The 19229-nt window shown below is 39.0% G+C and overlaps 1 protein-coding gene across 5 annotated transcripts in view; it reads left to right on the forward strand.

Moving 5' to 3' along the window:
• Positions 1-19229, forward strand: part of PLCB4 (phospholipase C beta 4) — a 190076-nt gene that overhangs the window by 141353 nt on the left and 29494 nt on the right. For 3 of the 5 annotated variants that reach the window (XM_033054226.2, XM_033054225.2, XM_033054228.2), the window contains exons 20-29: positions 545-580; positions 3159-3300; positions 3952-4036; positions 4254-4378; positions 6336-6387; positions 8628-8730; positions 10371-10535; positions 13285-13489; positions 17176-17264; positions 17657-17807. In XM_033054226.2, coding sequence (XP_032910117.1) covers positions 545-580; positions 3159-3300; positions 3952-4036; positions 4254-4378; positions 6336-6387; positions 8628-8730; positions 10371-10535; positions 13285-13489; positions 17176-17264; positions 17657-17807 — 1153 coding nt within the window. The remainder of the gene's footprint in view (positions 1-544; positions 581-3158; positions 3301-3951; positions 4037-4253; positions 4379-6335; positions 6388-8627; positions 8731-10370; positions 10536-13284; positions 13490-17175; positions 17265-17656; positions 17808-19229) is intronic. The other 2 variants (XM_033054227.2, XM_033054229.2) reach the window with 1 other exon arrangement.

Here is a 19229-nt window from a genome sequence, read left to right on the forward strand (position 1 = left end):
TATTCTGTAGGAATGTACATTCAGTGCCAAGACAATATTTATCTAAGATCCTCAGTACTGGGAGCTTTTAACTGAAGGTAGACACCAGTCTGCTCCATTGCAAATAACATCTTGAAGCAGGCCTTTTCCAATGTGGACATTTCAAGCACCGTTTACAGCACTCTTAACCCTTAGTTTTCAGAGCCTGGCAGTTTGTACATCCAGATCAGTTGATCTTTATTGTGGTGTCTTTATCTGGGTGTGTTATTCTTTCATTCTTCTCTGAAGCTTCCTGTCCCCAGCATTTAGTGATAGCTCTGGTTTAGGCTTAACTGTTTGGCATCCTTCATCCTATGCCCAGGGCTGAGTTTCAGATCTTGTGTACCCAAATTTGGAATAGACTACAAATTATTGAAAGTGAATGGGAAGATGAGCCATGCAGGAAGATGGAAAAGGGTTTACTTTTTTCTAAATGCATTAATTTTTTGAGGATTTTTCCTCCTTATTGTGAGTGTTTCCTATTGCTTTTTCTTTGGGTAATGTATATATATTTTTTTTCCCTTAGGCTGTTGAAGATTCTGAGCAAGAAAACAATAAAAAGGTGACACAGGATGTAATGTAGTTTATTTTATTGCTTTATATATAACATTCATATTACTTACCATGCATTCTCAGTGGTTTAACAATTTTATGCTCAGTTTCACTGCACCTATTTTTGAAAGTGACTCTACCTCTTTTTGTTCTAGGGCTTCTTCTACTATACTTTTATACTGGGATCAGGGCTGTCAGAAAATTTGGGGACAGAGAGGAGTGCATGACCTTTGCCTGCTTAGAAGTATCTGATCCCAGTCTCCAATGTCATGCCTGGGAAACCAGTTCTCTGAATAGTGTTGAGATGTATCATCCCTGCTTTGTTTTTCCCTCTGTCCTTACCCTGACTGCACTTTGTTTTCCTCTCTCTTTCTTCCTTTTGTTTTCCCTTGGGACTTCTGCATTTATCTTCTCCCAGGAATCCCTTCTGTAAGACTCTTCCCACTTCTTTCCACTCTCCTCTTCCTCTTCTCTCATTCAAGCTGCTCCTGTTCATAACCGCACTTTATTTCAGTCTGTGTTGTTTTCTAAGTGGGTTCTGCTTCTTTTATTGAGGGATGGGGAGGTGTAAACAACATGGAGATCAACTTTTCCCCCTTGTCTTCTCTATCCCCTAACAGGGTCATGTGCTGTTGTAACTACTCCTTTGTTTCTGTAGACTTTAAGAAACATCCCATCCTGACCCCTTTCTTAACCCGTAGTTTTAAAGTTGTGAACAGTGTGGAGTATAGCCCTACTGTAAAAATTAAGGGTCTGCAAGGAAATAAGATAAAATCAATGGCTAGTACATTGTCTTGGGACAGTGTCTTTGAGCCAAAGTGTCACACAGAGCTGTGTGTGCAGGGTACCATTGCCTGAGCACTGAGGCATCATAATCCCTTTGACTCCCTTTTCACCGTGCTTCCTTTAGTTGTAGGTGTGGATGGATCAAGATAGTCAGGTATGATTAGCTGTTCTGAGCAGTCAGCAGGAGGCACTTTAAAGAACCTTGGGTTTTGGAAGAGGGGTGGTCAGTTCTTCCTGAGTTAATGGCCTTTTAAAAGTTAAGACACTGAAAAGATCTGGTTTCATTGAGTGTATTTTCCCTGAATTTGACCTAGGCTCTATTAACAGCTATTGACCTAGTGAAAAAAAAGAAAGAAAGAAAAAAAAGCCTGTTTTCTGCTAACAGGGATGTTCTGTTTGGCATATTCTGGGATCAGATCTGTGAAGCCTCAATATACACATTTTTGAAAAGCAGTTGGGTTGAGCCCTGATGATCACCATTAAAATATGGTGTCAGTTTGATTTCACGGGCTGCTGGAAGTTTAATTCAATCTAAAATGCACATACAACAGTGTACCTGGACTCATTCTGCTAACTCAGTAATTCTATGCAGTCAGAAAATTGTGTTCCTTGTGACTATAATCATGTCAAACCAAGGCATAAATGGTTCCACTTCACATGGTTTTCATTCTCTGAGATGTGTCTGCACTACCTGGCAGGCAGAGGTGCCATAATGCTGGCAAGTGGGTTCACTTTCCCCTTACTCTCCCATCTCAGGGAGTAAATGAGTTGCAGTAGTGCAGGTTCTGTGAACTGCATTTTCCTCCAAGTGCAGGAAGGGCTTGGTAGTGCTTCCTCTTATTGACTATTTTCTGAGTCAATTATGAGGGTGCACTTCTGACAATCACGAGCTACAGCCTGAAAATAAAAAGCAGCACTGCAAGAATGTTTGAATACACTTCATACTTCCCAGCAGAAGATCACTTGTCAGCCTGCAGTCAGATTTTTTGGTCACTGGTTCACTGGTAGGAGAACAACCAAAATGTAGGGTGGGGAGAAACATGATGAATTTGCAGAGATTGCTTAGCTTGACAGAGATTTTTTTTCTTTTTTCATTTCAGTGAAAAGAATGTATTAGAGACTGGTTTAGGGAAAGGCAAATATTGGACAGGTAGAGCCAATTAAGAAGTGCTTTCTGATATGGGTTTCTGGCAGATGAGATACTTGTACTAAACTCATGTTTTGTTATAAATAAAGTGCATATTTATATGGGTGATGGGTTCAGGTTTTTATTCAGTTGAAGTGGATAAGAATATGAACTTGGTACTGTGACATCTGTGGTTCCTACATTTTGGTTTGTTTCTGTATGTAAAGATTAATAGTGGAACTTACTTGTGTTTTGGTGTTGAGGAAGTTCTACTGAGTGCCAAGTATACAGAGTTTTTATCAGAAAATGCATATTAAATCACAGTTTTTGGAATGTATTTGACAAAGATGGATCATAATTTCCCAGCATTGTTCAGGCTGTTGGAATATTTATCTTTTATCCCTGTGTTATCCGACTAACTTCATGTAATATTTACCCACTGCTTAGGAGCTTTTCTATCATCAAACCTCTTGCATGCATCCTGCAACATTGAGAGTCTTATATCAGCAAGAAAATAAATTTTAACTTGTGATACTAAACTTCTACATTTCTTGTATTAATTTGCACTGTCTTTAACCTTCTGCAGATGTGGCAATAATTTTTTTACACCTTTGAAAAAGCCAACAGCAGTGTTTGCACACAGAAATGGTGATTGTTGTTTTTAATGTGTTTTCAGGGTTTAGTAACTGTGGAAGATGAACAAGCGTGGATGGCATCTTACAAATATGTAGGTGCCACAACCAATATACATCCATATTTATCAACAATGGTCAACTATGCTCAACCTGTAAAATTTCAAGGTTTCGATGTAGCAGAAGGTAACATAAAAGGTTGAATGAAATACAAGTATTTGCTTAACCTAGGTAGTTTTTTCATCTCTACATTTCCTGAATTTAGAAATAAAAGTGTAAGATTTTTATAGTTAATGACCATCATCAGTATGTTTTTAGTTCTGTTTTCTTGAATGTAAAGTTAGCATGTTATTCCATTAGTCATCCACACGGAGTCACTAAATTACTGGGAGAATATGAAACTGTTGAGGTTCTATTCCATGGGCCTTTCCCACTGAAATGCTTTTTTTAGTTCATCTCTCTCTGCAGTAAGGTGAGCACGACTGTCACAGTGGTCAGCAGTGAGCTGATACGCACACCAGAAAATTTATCATATTGGTTTGCCTTATCTACCATACAACACAGGCTCTGAATAACAATATTGTCCTAAACAAAAAATGAAAATTCTGTTGATTTCCCAAGGAGTAAAAAGGAACAGCGAGTCAGAAATACTATGAAATTCCTCATCACTGTAATTTGATTCTATGAAATTTCTTATCACTATAATTTGATTCTGTGAGTAATAGATAATGAGGAAAGAGACCAAAAATTACTGTGTCCTGCTGTTATAGTGCATGGTTTTGAGTTGTGATTCGTCATTACAGAGGTGTTATAAATTGTCTTGTTTTTTCTTTCTAGAACGTAATATTCACCACAACATGTCCTCTTTCAATGAATCAGTCGGACTAGGGTATTTGAAGACTCATGCCATTGAGTTTGTGAAGTATCCTTTCATCTCCTCATCCCACTTTTCTACCAATCCTCAAATAAACTAGTGCACCTTTCTAGATTTAGAAAGGAAAAGGGGGAATACCTCGTGGAAGGAGAAATAGTGACATCAGCATCAAAACACACTTTGATGTTGAGATACTGAAGATACCAGGACATGACTCTACATTTCTGTGATGTTTTTGTTTCATTTTCCTTGATGAATTCCATAGTTATAATAAACGACAAATGAGTCGGATATACCCAAAGGGAGGCCGTGTGGATTCCAGTAATTACATGCCTCAAATTTTCTGGAACGCTGGCTGCCAGATGGTCTCACTGAACTATCAGACCCCAGGTAGGCAGCAATGACCAGTGAACCTCAGTCCTAAAGAATGGCTTGGGCAGTAACTCTCAAGCAGATGCCATGGATTTGCTTCTGGCATTTTTTGAGAAAACAGACATATGGCTAAATAATACAGCGGGGTGGAATTATAGAAGCGTAAGACAAGGAGCAATAAAAAAAGGCCATGCACAGAAGGAAAATGCACTCCTTTTTTATGGAAAAATAATGGAGAACTACATCTTCTCACAAAAATGGTTTTTATTAATAAAAAGTGTTAATTACAGGGAAATCAGTGGTTGCACACTACACAGCTCTGGCATGGTTGGATGCATGTCTGCAAAGCAAAGATGGAGTGGACAGATTAAGATGGTAAAAAGTAATGACTGTGTGACAAATGCATTTCTAGACCAGTTATTGTGAAGTGTTAGGAGTCATATGCTCAGCAGCAGAGAATGGAGTCTGAGATCCCAGCTGAGAGAATGATGCCAGGGAATGGAAATGCCTCTCCACAGAGTGATCTGAGAGGAGCTGCATTGTTCCTGTTCAGTGAAGGTGTGGATATAGCAGGTCAGGCTACTGTTGTTTTGATTGGATTTTTAAATTTATCTAGGAATGTCCTCAGTTGTATATATAACAGACCCATTTCCCATTGCCCTTTTCTGACTGTGGCAGTGCTTTTGTGCTTGCTTCTCCCTCCCTGAACATTGTCTTTGGTACTGCAGACAATCCTCATGGTCATCCCCTGAGTTCTGTCCTGCAAAGCTGTGCCCCAGTTTCACCAGCTGAGGAAGCAGGAGAAAGGATGCACTGGAATACACTGCTTGTAGAGCACTCCACTGGACAAGACAGGGAGGCTGGAGCAGAAATACAAATCTGCAAAAATGTGCAAATCAGAAATCTGCTCCCAGCACTACCTCTGCCCACTGCATGTCCTTCCCAACCCCTTTATATTGCAAATTGAGAGTAGTAAGTGTCTAAGTGGAAGTGAGCAGCTTTCCTGTATTCCTTTTCTGTGATCCAGCTGTGCTGTCAAGATGAAGATGATTGAGGAAGTAAAAGTTACAACTGCCCAGTAACTCCAGCAATAACTGGTGTGGGCATATGACAGTCTTGTATTTTGTATATCAGAGCACCAACAGAACAGGTTTTGTCCCATTTGAAGGTATAGTGGGGAAAGAGAAATACCTGTTTTGTTACTAAACCAGGAGATTATATTCTCATTTAAGTAGAAACCTGCAGGAAAAGATTTCATTTTTTACAAAGTTCTAGGGAGGGTTGGATGAGAGGGAGGTTGTTACATATTAATGATAGGTCTTTCTATACAAGTGCTGTAACAATGCACTCACTAAAACTCACATGCTTTTAAATGTTGAAACTAAGCAATGCTGCTGTGGTCTCTGTGGTTTCTTTGTGTGGTATTTTATTCAACTAAGTCCACAGAAAACTAGGGGGATATGCATCTTACTTTTTTTAAAACATCAGGCTACAGACAGCTCCATCAGAGGTACTTGTCGTTTGACAGAATACATTCTTCAAGGATGTCTCTTCTAGCATATTTTTTATTCTGAGGATCTTTTCACTGTTAAAGTTCCTGTATCCCCCTGTTATTCAAATTGGGCTGCAGAAATGGAGACATCTGTGCTGTAGATACTAAAAGTTGGAAATCTCATCCCAGGCACTTAAAATGTCCACAGTTGTTACTTCCCTGCCTGCCAAGTGTGTTTGAATTCAGGGAAGGACTGTTTCCTAAGCACAGCAAGGACTTCAGTGTGCTTGGTAAAGCTGTTCCTCCTGTGAAAAAATATGAAGTTTTCCTGTTGCTTATTTTATTTCTTAGATATGGGGTTTATATGCGTTAAATTAAATTTTTATTTAAACTTATTATTCTGGAAAAACAGTCTTATTTTCTGATCTAGTTCATGATTTGCATTACTCAGCAGGAAAGTTAGTAAATTTTCTCTCTTGGCAGATTTAGCAATGCAGTTGAATCAAGGAAAATTTGAGTACAATGGATCATGCGGGTGAGTGATATGATTTAAACTGTTGTCACTGTGTATCAGAGTCCCTTACTAAGCTTGTAATAAAATTTTGTCACTATGAATTATGTGTTACAAAAGGAAAATGGGATGCTAGATGAAGAGTTCAGGGAGAATTTATCCCCCATAAGGAGGTATTCTAATGAATATGCTTTTAATTGTGCTCAGTTTTTAAATGAGATTGAAGAGACTTTGTGTTCATATTATGAAGTTCATGAATATTTTACACAGTTATTGAAATACATCTCCACCTTCTGTTGTCAGCCTTTCTTTGAAGATCTGCCTCAGAATGGAGATTCATTGCACAGTTCACAGAATTGCCTAATTTACCTGGACACATGGAATCTGAATACATAGGGAACATATTTTTAATCTGTGTACTCTTAATTGGAACACAGATTTCACAGGGAATTGTTTCATCTAAGTTCTTGCTCATGATTTTTGCATGACAAAGATGTTCAAGTGATGCCGATAGATTGTTCTCAAATGTTGAGCCCAGACCTTAATAGGATAGACTGATCATTAGCACCAGGAGAAAAGGAGTTTAATGAATCACAGGAAATGTGTCCAGAAACACATTAGAATCTGCAAACTCTTCCTGTGAAGGAACTACTCTTTTACTACTGCAGATCCTATTCAGAAAGAAAATCTGAGTAGATGGAGCTTGGTAAATTCCTCATTTGCAGAATAGGCACACAGTGCTTGGCCATTCCATGCCTTGCAGTTGTGCATTCCAAAAGAGCCTCTTGGCTTTGACAGAGGTGCAGTCTCTGTAATTTCAGTCAAAATAACAAGAAGAAGACCAAAGCTTTCTTATGGCAGAGTTTGGTTCCTTTCATGTTGGACCCACCAGCTTAGTAAAAGAGTACCTGCTTATTTTTGCCAAATTCTCTGAAGGACAGGCAAAATTATCAACTAAATTCCTGGATTCTTACATCAGTTTTTTGATAATAATGTAGCAGTAATGCTTGGTAATATTTTGATCTACATTGTAAATGTGGTGGTGTTTTGGTGACAGAAAGGAAATAAAAGAGTGAACATTTTTCTTCTGCCTGTGCTCCTCTTTTCTCAGACTTGCAGCTTTCATGGTGATAAAACAAGATCATTTCAGCATTTTTTTATTTCAGTGGGCTGGAAAGAGAGACTAAGGATCATTAGTTCCCTTCTGCCCCAACCTACTTTAAATTAATGAAATATTAAGAAATCACTTTTCTAATGGAAGAAAAACATTTTTAATGGAAGAAAAAGGAGTAATATTACTTTCAAACAAAGACCATGTTATTTAAAAATTGTGAAAACATTGACATTCTTTCCACTGGAATTTTTCGATCATTTTTTTAATCTTTAAATTTTTTCTAGACCTTTAATAATAATATGTCTAGACCTTTATAATATTGTGTGCTACTGATTCACTAGACAGACTAAGGGTGAATAAAAATTAATCTTCTAGCAGCTTTGTCAGGATTGCAGAATTAGCAAGAATTTTCTAGTTCCACATTTTCTTCCATCAATGGAAGAGAATGTCTGTAATGTGCAACCTTTCTGCAGTGATTAACTGCTGCTTCATTTTGAGAGCAGAATCCTTGGGTTTCAGTGCATCAGAGCACATATTGGCTTCATTGATATGTTGATCCAGTGTGAGGTCCTCAGGGAGGTATTGTGAGTGTTATTGTGGTGATACCTTTCATGCTGCTATAATTAACAATCTGTCAGCACTGACATTATCAGTTGTTTCCCCTAAGGTTTCATAACCACAATGAAAAAATTAGCTTCAAGTTGAAATTTAGTGTATGAGCCTTGAACTCTAAGGAGCTGCTTCATTTGGAAAAATAGAATTGAAAAATCCCTCTGTGCTCTTCCAAAGTGTTAAAGTATTAAAACAAATGAGAGCATCTGTGTTTTATTATATGGTAACTCCCTGTATATTTGAGCTGTATTTTTCAGCTGTTTTGAAATGTCCTTGCTTATATTACACTTATTTTTATCTTAAAATCCCAGATTGATTTCATCTCTCAGTAGCTGGTAATTAAAAATGAAAATTAATATTTGTGTTCCAGACAACTGTAATACTTTCTTTACTTCCTCACACTTGCAGCTGGAATGAGTCTGTATTTTGCAGTGATGTAAGAGAGGCAGAACATCTATTTCATATGTATTTAATACAATTTTAATTTCCAATCAAGAATAATTTTCCCTTTTTTTTTTTTTTTTTCCCTTGAAATAAGGTATTTACTAAAGCCAGATTTCATGCGACGACCAGACAGGACGTTTGACCCGTTCTCTGAAACTCCTGTAGATGGTGTTATTGCTGCAACGTGTTCTGTGCAGGTAAAACAGCAACAGACAGCTGGCATCACATCCAAAAGGACTTTTAAAATCGCCAGATATAGCATATATATATATATATATATATACATACAGTATACATATATAGCATATATACAGTAAATGTCCAGTAAATGGGTAGATTTCAGCAAATTGTTTCCTTTTTTAATTTTTTTTTTCTTTGGTTGTCTAAAATGCCTTTGTTTGCTTGATCTGAGTAGAATATGATAGAATTAGAAATAATGTGTTAGTACACATTTCCACATTCCAACAGCCTTCATGGTCTTTTTGAAATACATGAGTCCACACAAATGGAAAAAGCAGTGAAGTTCATTCCCATGCACAGTATGAAATTTTACATCACTTGTCACCACGGAGCAGGGAGGAATCTGGGCACTCATGAACAGGATGTTTTCAAAATTACTAGAGAAAAATGGTTGATGTGAGGCAGGCCCTTACTTTGGAGTTATCTATGAGTAACAAAGTCCATAAAACTCCTATTGTAATTCTAAAGCACGGTTAGGTCCCAGGCTCTGGAAAGAGGCTGACAATTGTAAAACCTGTTTTGTGAGCAAAAGACTTGAGCTTTCATCTAGCATTTTACATTTAAATTTCACACCATTGCTGGCCAGGCATTCCTTATGCATTCTAGAACTTAGTTCAGTTCTATTTGCACCTCTAGAAGAATAAACACGTTTATTAATGTTGTTTTCTTAAATGGTAATCAAAGCACAGTCCCTCCGAGAAGGAAGTGGGATCAGATAGTTCCTAGGTCATGTATTTTGACAGTTACTTTTCTTTTGTGATTAAAACTAGTATAAAATTCCATACAAATTTTGTAATTAAGAAGTTGAGAGGAGCAAAAGCTAGCAATGATACCCCTCAGCCACATAACTTTTCAGATCTATTATCCAGAGTGTTCCCTGGAAGGATGTTAGGTCATGGAAACAAAAGGATTTGGAATAAGCTTAAGTCTGTGAAATAATGTATCAGGTTTTTTCTTCCCTCCTTGATTGTAGTAATGAAAAAATGAGCTGTGTTTTTAAGTAATAGATCATCTTGATGAAATAAAATTTTTCCTGCTGTAGCTGGATTAATCTTGACTTGAAATGACCACAAACCTTCATATATATATAATGGTACAGAGGAATTGTGTGGATTTTTTGATTTTTTCACTTTTTAAGCATCCTGCACTTTCCAGACACACAATATGGAGTCAGACTGACACGTGATTAGTTTCAAACCTAAGTGAAAGCAGAGCAGTAGTTTCCTTTCACCTCTTGCTGTCATGGAAGAAAGTACTTCTGAACAGAATGTTTGAAGTTGTGGAGTAGCAGTGCCAACTCTGGTTGTTCCATTTAGTTCCACTCACTGAATGCATCTGGCTGGTTGGGAAGACTGAAAACTGGTAATACCATAGCACAATCATTTCAGGTGAAGGTTTTATTTATATGTCTGATCACAAAAACTTTTCTAAAGAGGTGCAATTTGAAACCATTGTCATATGAGGAGGTAAACACATCTGTCAGCTAGAAACCATTTTTCCAGAGTGATGTCAGTAAAAAATGACCACTATTTCTGGTAAAGATATTTCTTTATCTTTACTTTGTATTGCTTTTCCTCACTCTGTTGCTTTGTTGCAGGTGATTTCTGGCCAGTTCTTGTCAGACAAGAAGATTGGGACATACGTGGAGGTGGATATGTACGGGCTGCCCACGGACACGATCCGCAAGGAGTTCCGCACGCGCATGGTGATGAACAACGGCCTGAACCCTGTTTACAACGAGGAGTCTTTTGTCTTCAGGAAGGTAGGATGTGGGATCCCTGCAAAGCACAGTTTATGCTGTGCTTGTGCCCATGAGCTTCCCTGCCCTCCTGAGCCAACCTTCCCTGATTCAGCCTGACTGCTCACACAGATGGATGAGCACTCCCATGGAAAAGGGTTTGTAGGGCGCCTGTTTACTGCAGTAAGCAATGTAAAGCTGAAATCAGCTTTCAGGAGGCTGCTTGGTTTTGGTTTGTTTTGGTTTTTGTTTTTTTTTATTTTTGCTTTGGTTTTATTTTTCTAATGGATAACCTCTGTAGCTATCACATGAATATTTTTGTTGTTGTTTTTGTTTCCATTTGGCTTTTTCCTCCCCTTTGCTTCCTCCTCCCACTTGGAGGTAGCCACCTCCTCTGTGACCATGCCTGTGTTCAAGGTATGCAGTCTGCTCAGAATGAGCCCCGCTGGTGGACACCATCATTCCCTGGAGATTTCTTCTTCCCTGCCCTGGCAGTGGCTGCTATCTTGCACTGTTCCTTCAGCCCAGAGGGCAGGTGAGATGCTGCATCCAAAGCTAAGGTCAATGTCATTACATGGAAAAGTTGAAAGGGTGCTGTGTTCCTCAGGCCTGTTGCCAGCTCCCTCCTTCAGTAGTCCATGTGCATCATGTACCTTTTTCTTTATTTTTTTTTCAATACCAAAAGAAAATTAACCCTTTTTTTCTTGGCATGGGGGATTTAAAGAGAGAGACCATTTGTCCGTGCTCAGTTTTTATCTCTCAGTCTTTATATATATATGATACATATATATATATTTATTTTATTTTTCTTCTGTTGCCTGGAGTTTCATCCAGACTACATGTGTTACAGTGCTGTCTTTGATAACATCTGTTTTGCTTACACCTGTTTTGTTGTCATGAAAAATTGTTGCTCTTTTATTCCAGAGTTCAGAATTTTATTCCAAAGTTCAGACTTTGCTGAGTGGTGATAACTCTTCACACTTGGGTATATTACACACTTAATCTGCTTTCCTAACAGCATAACCAGTTTTTAATAGAAATTTAGTTGATGCAAGAGTTTTTTCTGAACTCATATTCTGAAATGAATGTGACTTCAAGTGCTTTTCTCTGTGTGAGGAGACACAGGGAGATGCTTATGTACAAGCAATTCTGCTGCCCATGGCTTGCTGGCCATGTGAGCAGCATCTGCTGCTGTCTGATTTCTTACATCAAAAGGGCCATAAATGCCAGGGTGCACGTGCAGCCTGTGTGTTGGGACATGGGTACAGAGGCTGAGGGCAGTATTTCTCATCACTACTCTTCAGAGAGCAATCCCATGGTCACACATTCTCTTGAGCTCTTAGGTCAGCCAAGAGATTATTTTTCTTCACCTCATATTTTAATTCACTTCATCTTATCATAGCTTAGCAATGTAATCAGCATACACTGAAGATCAAGCAGGGAGTGGCAGGAGCACAGCAGGAAGGATTCTTCTAGTTGGAGATACTGAAGGCATGGGGTGCACAGTGCTAGAACATCATGAGAGGTTGGAATTGCCTACCAGGATACAAATTAATGGAGATGAAACAATAAATTTAGCCCCCACTTCTGCTCCCTGGCAAATCTGTGTCAAAGACCATCATGTAATGAAAGATTTGTGACCTGTAGGGGAGAGATCTTACCTGCCCTGTTTGGGCTGCAGTGTTCTCCTCAGGCTGATGTTTAACCCTACTCAGTTCTCAGGTACTGTGTTTCATTGTTCTTCTGTCATGTTCTCTCGTTTTCATTTTAATTAAAATAAAGTTTCAGTCATTCTAATCTGGGTTCTGTGTTGTCCCTCTGTTGTGTAAGGGGAGGAGGGAGTAAGTGCTGGTGGTGACCTGTGCTGGGAGTACTAAGCTGTAGTTGAGTAGAGCAGGATATCCACGAACTGTTCACATGGGTTCAGAGACCAAAAGCAGCTTTTATTTTGTGCCCCGGACTGAAAGTGGAAGTGGCAGTGGGAAAGTGCAGGGGAGAAAGCAGACACAATTTACTGAGGTCTTCCCTTTTATCCCACAGGCACTGGTGAATAGCACCAGGTAGGAAGGAGTGGGAAATCTTTCCCAGTGTATGGTTGAGATGGGCTGGCAGAGGAGCTGCACCTCTGTCAGTCTGTCTCCTCCTCACTGCTCCATGCACAGAGGCAGCACCTCTGCTCCAGGAAGGGCAGGGGATCTCTTTGTTCCTGTCCTGGCCAGCCCAGGTGGGGACTGACAGATGCAGGAGGCTGCAGCATCCCTGCTCCCTGTGCTTGCCTTGAGCCCCCATGTCCTGAGTGCAGCACACCCACCTCTGCTGGCAGCACAGCACTTCAGCAGCTCAGACATCCCATCAGCCTGTGCTTGCACTCTCCCTGCCCTTTTGGATGCATCCCAAATGCCATCTTTCTGTCATAATTCCTCCTGATCCAGCACTACCTGCCCTTTGATTGCTGCTCTATCTGTCATTTCCCATGCAGTATTTACCTGCCTTCTTATCACTGGCACCAGTCTTCAGTAATGAAAAATAAACATGTTAAATATTTAGCTGGTGTAACTGTGAGCTGCAGGATTTACATAATCCGAAATCTACCCCTTATTTAGGGTGAAAAAAGCTTTTCTAGGAAAGATTAATTTTGAAAACTGGGGTTTTCCAGGGAATGACCTGATCTTACAGCGATGGCAGTTTCTGGCATCCAAAGTTTGCACATGGGTGGTGGGGAGGGAGTCACTGTATCAATGTCATTGAATGTCTGCATTTTGTGGTTTTCCAGGTTATCCTTCCTGATCTTGCTGTCCTGAGAATAGCAGTGTATGATGACAATAATAAGCTGATTGGTCAGAGAATCCTGCCTCTGGATGGGCTGCAAGCAGGTTACAGACACATTTCCCTTCGGAATGAGGGCAACAAACCACTCTCTCTTCCCACGGTTTTCTGCAACATTGTGCTTAAAACTTACGTGCCTGATGGTTTTGGAGGTGAGATAAGCCTTTGTCTCGGTGTGCTGTTAGCTCTTGTGTGTTGGTGTGCAAGTCCTGAAGTGCTTCAGTGTCACTGTGCCAGCCAGAGCACACACACAGTGCTGGAGGGTGGAAAGATTCAGTACCTTAATTTCTTGGGATCTCTGGATATTGAGTTAAGAAATCTGCTTTCTGACCAAGTGCCTGCCTCAGTGTTAATGATAAAAGCGTGTATCTACTAAACGACAAAATAAAGTGGAAAATAAGCTACTACTACTTAGCTCAATTTTTTTTTCTGTGTTGACTATTCAGAAAGAGTCTTTTTTTTTATTACTACATATTGTCTAACATAAACATCTGTAAGGTTGGGATGTACTTTGTCTATACTGGTTGGCCTATAAGTATAAAAAATACATGCTTTACAAAAGAAATATATTTATTTCTTTAAATATAGCTAATTCTATATTCTTGGGAATATTACCGCATACAGCATCCAGAACCTCTACATTTGTCTATCCCAATTTTACATGGTTTTACTGTGTTTTAATTGTTTTTGGGTTCTTAGGGAAGTTTTTTTAATGTGAGCCATTTCCATGATCAGGTTGGCAGAGCTGTGGTCATTTATGCTGAGCAGTGGCAAATTGCCATGTATGTGTGGGAACAATAATTAATTGAGAGAATTATCATTACTCCACTAAAATCAGTGTGATGCCTGAGTTCCCACTGAGGGAAAAGGCTTCTTCACCCCAGATGAAATTTGCTTGTACATAGGACAATGCATAAACCATTTGAAACTGTAAAATAGGAATTACACAAAATGTTGGTGCTCTGATTCTGCAGCAATTACCTTAGGGGTTACTGGTGAAAGATTATTCATCAAACCAATGCTTCTTCTCTTCACAAAACTTATTTCAAACCTTCTGCCATGCAAAGAATGGCTGCACTTCTCTGAGTGTGATTTCCATAGTAGAAACTGGAGGAAGGGAAGGTTGACCTAACCTGTCTTCAAGTCTGTGTTTGCTGGTGCTTATCCAGACTTAAAAAAATTAACAGGCTGAGACTTCAGTAACAATATTTGATAGAAAGAAAGTGTTACAGAAGCATTTGTGTTGATCACATGTGGAATCCGGTTTCTGGCTACTCAGTTTGTGGAGTTTTGCCCCAGGCCTTGGAGCACCACCATGCTATTATGCACCATGTTTCATCCCAGTATTTAACTGCAGGGACTTTGTCTCAAGAGAAATGTATGCCTATGCTTAAACTTGAGATTCTCAAGGGTGATTGAACCATCAATCTAAGAGACATGTTTAAGTGTGTCCTTTAATTCTTACCTGAACTGAAGCTTTTGCCAGTAAATGACTCAGTTAAAGTCTTTTCTCAACTAAGGACATGCTTCTGATTTGGGATTGATGTTTTATGATACCAGACTTTTTCTAAGAATAGAATTTAAATTTAGGACTGAGTTCAATGTGGCTTGAGCTGCTTAGTGTGCTGGAGCCGTAAGGAGACTTGTTTCTCAAAGAGAATTTCAACGCCAGTTTAGAATTTGCAAATTGTGTTCTACACTGTCAGCAGTGCTGTAGATGATTTATTTAACAGAGATAGGAAAATACTGCTACCCCTAAGTAACAATGTTGTTACGGTAAAGTGCTACTAGAACAGGAAGACTGGTTGTTGTAGTTTACTATCAGCAGAGGCAAAAACAGACTCCACATTAACAGGAACTAAATGAGTTCAATTACAGTTCTCCTCTCCCTTCCCAGATAGGCTGGATGTGCCTCATGTATTTTCCTTGTTGATATAGAACAGCAGCATGATGAACAACTGGGAAATAACTTCTGACACTCAGGTGGAATCATTACTATTCTGCTGGCATGTGTTTTTTAATTACTTATCATCTGCAGTGAACTTCTCATTGTTTTAGGAGCTATCATTAGGATCTCCATGGTTGTTTTAGCAAACCTGTAGGAAGGTAGAGCTCAAGTCAGTAGCTGCCTACTTTCTTTTTTCTTTCTTTTTTGTGTTTTTAACCTGTATGAGTAAGATTTTAAAATGTGCCCTGAATAATAACTCAAATGGGTGATGCATTGTAGGCTTTAAAAGATACATGTTTTTCTTTTTTTATTTTATAGCTTTGTAATTTCTTATTTGCATCAGCCCCTCTGTTCCCAATAAAACCACAATAATGGCACAAATTGATGCAAATGAAGCAGCATTCTCCAAAGAGAACCTTCTATTATAGAAATCTGTAGTGAGTAAGTCTGGCTGCTTAGGTTAGTGGTTGGTGCCCTGTGTAATGTCCTCTTCCTGTGATTCTGAGTTTTATCTTTAATTGCAGTTCTCCCTCAAAATGCTGCTCCCCACTGCCAGCTCACCTCCCTGGGGAGAAAGGGGAGCACAAGCAGAGGACAAATGACAACGTGAGAGGCAGGGATGAGTCACCTCCCCCTCAGAAGTGCTGAGCCTTTGGTGATGTGCTTGTGTGGTTCCTTACACAATCCACAGAGATCCTGCTCTCCCAAACACATTAGTCATTTTTACCTAGAAGCTCGTGATAATCAGGTTCAATTTTGAAGTGACGCATCGTGCTGGCAGGGTAGCACTGAGTTTTCATTGAAAAGTGTGTGCCAAGGACAAAAAAGACATCTTTAATGAGGTAGAGAGAGGAGAAACAGTGGGTGCTGAGCCACAATCCATTGCCATGGCTAAAAATACATTCTACATGGCTTTTGTGTATGTGAAATAATTTTCAGAAGACATCAATGGGTCACAGCAGTTATTGGAGATGACCTGTTTTTGTAGATAAACAGATCTCAAGGGTAATGCTAAGTGTTTAATACAACTTTTGTGGGAATTGGAGACCTGTCTGTGCTCTGGCTTCTGAGGAACATTCCACAGAACAACTCAGGTTGGGAGGGAGATGATACAGCCCAGCCCTTACTTTGAACAAGAACTTTCTTGCCAAACCTTTTGATGGGTTGGATATTTTGACCTTTTTTTGACTGTTGGAGTTGAACACAGAAAGAGGTTATTTGATACGCAGGTATAAAATTCCTGGGACTTTGTCATCTTTTATACCTATGCTTGCACATTTATCACTGCTTATGGAAAACAGACTCAGTAATTCAATAATCAATTCACAAGCCAGGCTGTGATACCACTGGTGGTACTGTGTCATGTGCAAGAGTCAGATGTTGGTCATTCTTAGAAAAGTAATTTCACAGCCTCTCATGTCCCAGACATGGACTATCACAAAGGCTACTGAGAACAGATTTGCCTGATTGCTTTAATCCACCTGAAACTGCTCTTTAGCTAGGAAATACAATGGCATTTTCTGCAATTCTCCACAGTCCCAAGGCAGTCAGCACCCCTCAACCAAGGGACAAAGTTAGTGCTTTGTGGCTCAGGAGATCCCACCCTGGTCTCAAATTCTGCAGTCATTAACTGGGAAGAAGTTAAAGCATTCTGGGTTTTTCCTAAATAAGGTACCTGGATTAATACCACACCTTGGTACATTAGGAATTGTTCCATGTTTCAGGTGCTGTGGAAATAAGCACTTCCAGTCCTGCCAAATTCACCACAGAAAGCTGGACTCATGTTGCAAGCCATGTCTTATAATAACAGGGATAGAATAAAGCTTTTGTAAAATACTAATTTCCAGATGCCTCCAAAGCTCACAAAAAGTTGATTTTTTTTTCTTACAGATATCGTGGATGCTTTATCAGATCCAAAGAAATTTTTGTCTATCACAGAAAAAAGAGCAGACCAAATGAGAGCTATGGGTATTGAAACTGTAAGTGGAATCAATGACAAACACAACCTGCTTATGTCCATGCTGTGTTCTTTATTTACAGTAAACTGGTCCTTCTCCAATCAATGCACCTTATCATTTCTCATTTTCAAATACAAGCTTCTTTGTCTGGCTTATGTCATTTACTGAAATACTCACTGGCTTTTCATGGATCACAGTAATACATCCTTTAGGAGGAGAGATTTTTAATAAATGGGGATGGAGTTGTATTTTAGTAAGTAGCTATTTGAAATAGGTTACAAATGCTTTACCATAGTGTTGTTTGACAAGATGTTGCAATTTTATTATGTTTAAAGTAAGCCAGTTCAGAAATTATCCCAACTTTTTACACTACAGGTAAAAGAACAATCAATTTCTTGTGATGTTTCTTTCAGAGTGATATAGCTGATGTACCAAATGACACTTCAAAGAATGACAGAAAAGGAAAAGCCAATAATCCCAAAGCCAATGTAACACCTCAGAGCAGCTCTGAGCTTCGACCAAGCACCACTGCAGGCTTTGGGTCCGGCACTGATGCTAAGAAAGGTACCCAAAAATCACTCTCTCTGTTCTGAAGTGATTCAGAGAGTCACAGAGGAACACTCATTACTCAAGTTTTATTTTGGAGTTATATCCATTCTTATCATTTTGCCATTGGGAGTTGTCTTTGTCTAATTGCAAATGATTTTGTGTATTACTAAAATGATTGTATAAAAGTAGCACATCTTTATTTCACAAAGTGACCTCTTTGTGTAGCTGTGTACCTTTAGTATACAGCTATATATTTTTTATATATGTGTGTATATTATACACATAACGTGCATGACTCTGGGAATAGTTTACTAGTAAAGATTCCTGGAGGAATGCCAATAGGAGTGACTATTATCTGGCATAGTCCACAGAAACTCTTCTGCTTTTTTTCTCCCCTCACAAATCCCTTGGCAGGGTTGCAGATTTAAATAATTAAAGGTGTTTAGAATTCACTGGATTCTGTAGAGATTTCCCAACAATTAGAAATGTTTTCACAGTGTGGTTTTACTCTGAATAGTGATTATGGAAATGGCATGTTTATTGTAAAAAAAAAAAATTAAATGTGCTCATTTATAAGTGAATAAGTATTTTTTCCTAACTCATCACCGTCTCTACAAAGTCATTTTATACAATCAAATGGGATTATTTGTTTCTCCCATATCATCACAGGTAATGAAGATTAAGTGAGAAAACAAATTTGTACAGCTGAATGAAAGACAATAAGTATTTCTGTTAATGGGCCACAAGAATTAGAATGTGGCTCACTCACTCATCCATCTTGCCCCAAAGGGATTGACAGAGGGAAAAGGAGCACAGAGGGCTCTTCTCAAATTTAAGCACATGTGGTTGAGTACACACTTGCGAAGGGATCCCTTGAGAACCCAAATTCCATTTCTTTGAAGCCACTTTTGGCAATGAATCAAAGCTTGAAGTTGTCTCTGGCACCTGAATTCTTTTAACAGTTCTTCCCTGGTTTAAACCCCAGGTCACTTTATGCAGTGAAGGGTTTTCATATTTCATGTATCATGACCAAGGTGCACAAGCGTTAGTTTTATTGTGCATTAATTAAGCATGAAATTTGCTGGGGTTGACAGCTGATTACTGCTGGCCGTGGAGTCAGACCTGGCAGCTAAGGAAATGTTCTATGTAGTGGTTCTATGTAGTAAATGCTTTAAAATAAAATCCTGAGGAATTCTGTTTAGAAACCCAGCAGCCTGATGCAGGGCTGCTCTTAATCTGAAGTTTTAGTTTTTAACCCCTTCTGACTGCAATTTTTGACTTATATGTTAAAGTAGAGCTGCTCATTTTTATATCCCATGTAATGATCCTTATTTTATATTTCTTATCTCTATGATTTACTAAGATCTGAATAATTCTACCACTGTTAAAACATACAACTCCTCTTGTTATTCGAAATTATTTGTGCAACAAAATGGG

The sequence above is a fragment of the Catharus ustulatus genome, chromosome 3 (assembly GCF_009819885.2).
Source record: "Catharus ustulatus isolate bCatUst1 chromosome 3, bCatUst1.pri.v2, whole genome shotgun sequence".
Taxonomy (NCBI): domain Eukaryota; kingdom Metazoa; phylum Chordata; class Aves; order Passeriformes; family Turdidae; genus Catharus; species Catharus ustulatus.